Raw genomic sequence first — 1,994 nt, 5'->3', positions numbered from 1 at the left:
GATATCAGCATCCACTGGAAGCGAACTTTAACTTGTCATCTACCAACAACTACCTAGTTTGTGATATCAGCATCCACTGGAAGCGAACTTTAACTTGTCATCTACCAACAACTACCTAGTTTGTGATATCAGTTAGCTGGAAGCTAACGTTAACTTGTCATCTACCAACAACTACCTAGTTTGTGATATCAGCATCCACTGGAAGCTAACTGTAATTTGTCATCTACCAACAACTACCTAGTTTGTGATATCAGTTAGCTGGAAGCTAACGTTAACTTGTCATCTACCAACAACTACCTAGTTTGTGATATCAGCATCCACTGGAAGCTAACGTTAACTTGTCATCTACCAACAACTACCTAGTCTGTGATATCAGCATCCACTGGAAGCTAACGTTAACTTGTCATCTACCAACAACTACCTAGTTTGTGATATCAGCATCCACTGGAAGCTAACGTTAACTTGTCATCTACCAACAACTACCTAGTTTGTGATATCAGTTAGCTGGAAGCTAACGTTAACTTGTCATCTACCAACAACTACCTAGTTTGCGATATCAACATCCACTGGAAGCTAACGTTAACTTGTCATCTACCAACAACTACCTAGTTTGTGATATCAGCATCCACTGGAAGCTAACGTTAACTTGTCATCTACCAACGACTACCTAGTTTGCGATATCAACATCCACTGGAAGCTAACGTTAACTTGTCATCTACCAACGACTACCTAGTTTGCGATATCAACATCCACTGGAAGCTAACGTTAACTTGTCATCTACCAACAACTACCTAGTTTGCGATATCAGCATCCGCTGGAAGCGAACATTAACTTGTCATCTACCAACAACTACCTAGTTTGTGATATCAACATCCACTGGAAGCGAACTTTAACTTGTCATCTACCAACAACTACCTAGTTTGTGATATCAGCATCCACTGGAAGCGAACTGTAACTTGTCATCTACCAACGACTACCTAGTTTATGATATCAGCATCCGCTGGAAGCGAAGGTTAACTTGTCATCTACCAACAACTACCTAGTTTGTGATATCAGCATCCACTGGAAGCGAACTGTAACTTGTCATCTACCAACAACTACCTAGTTTGTGATATCAACATCCACTGGAAGCGAACTGTAACTTGTCATCTACCAACAACTACCTACCTACCTACCGTCTGTCCTGCTAACATGGAATTGACACATTTTATGTGTAATAAGAGGAATACAATACTTTCTGTGCCCATAATACCCATCTACAGTTTATATTTTTATGAATTGTAAGAAAACTAAAGATCAGTTTTCAATTCTACAAAGTGATACGGATGGCTGATACTGAGCTCAGCTGATTAAGCCAATATTTACATGATTATCCCTTTTACATGAAAAATACTAGAAATAATAAAAAAACTCTTCACAAACCTGAAAACTGTATCAAGTTGAATATTATGAAAAGCGTCTAATTTTAACAGTAATCCCTAAAAACAAGAGAAATCAATTTAACATTTAGCAACACGTCAATAAAGTTTCTTACTCACTAAATAGTTTCTTCAATCAATTTAAAGGGAAGAAGGTAAAGAAGTTTTCTATATCTTTTATGTGAATGCAGGACACTTATAGCATCAATTTATACCACTTCAAGTTTAATTGACGTTTGCAATTCCCCTTGAACTTTCATCAATATCACATAAGCTGCTATAAGTAGACCTCAGTCAGTTTAAGATTGAAATTAACATACCTTTCTGACATCGTAATGAAGGCCTCTGATTGGCCACGATGGATCGTACGGGTATTTTAATATTTCTGCTGGATACTGAAATGAGATAAAAACTATAATGTCAGCCAAACTGGTTCAGAACTATTTCTATTATATTTTAAATGCAAAATAAAAAAAGTGACTTCTTTTAAACCTTTCTCTCTACATTCCTTCAAATTAAATTTCCAGAACAAAATAAATGTTAACTAATCATTGGTACCTTAAAATCTGAGATAAG

At 36.6% G+C, this 1,994-nt stretch overlaps 1 protein-coding gene across 1 annotated transcript in view; it reads right to left on the bottom strand.

Annotated features, from left to right (window-relative positions):
• LOTGIDRAFT_137693 (hypothetical protein) overlaps positions 1-1,994 on the bottom strand; it is a gene marked incomplete at both ends in the record, with an annotated part of 17,014 nt that overhangs the window by 13,213 nt on the left and 1,807 nt on the right. The window contains one exon of the mRNA XM_009047777.1: positions 1,708-1,761. Within this exon, the coding sequence (XP_009046025.1) occupies positions 1,708-1,761 (54 nt within the window). The remainder of the gene's footprint in view (positions 1-1,707; positions 1,762-1,994) is intronic.

This window comes from Lottia gigantea, assembly GCF_000327385.1.
Source record: "Lottia gigantea unplaced genomic scaffold LOTGIsca_117, whole genome shotgun sequence".
Lineage (NCBI taxonomy): Eukaryota > Metazoa > Mollusca > Gastropoda > Lottiidae > Lottia > Lottia gigantea.
Note: the sequence above shows the minus strand (reverse complement) of the source record. Positions and strands in the feature narration are given on the sequence as shown.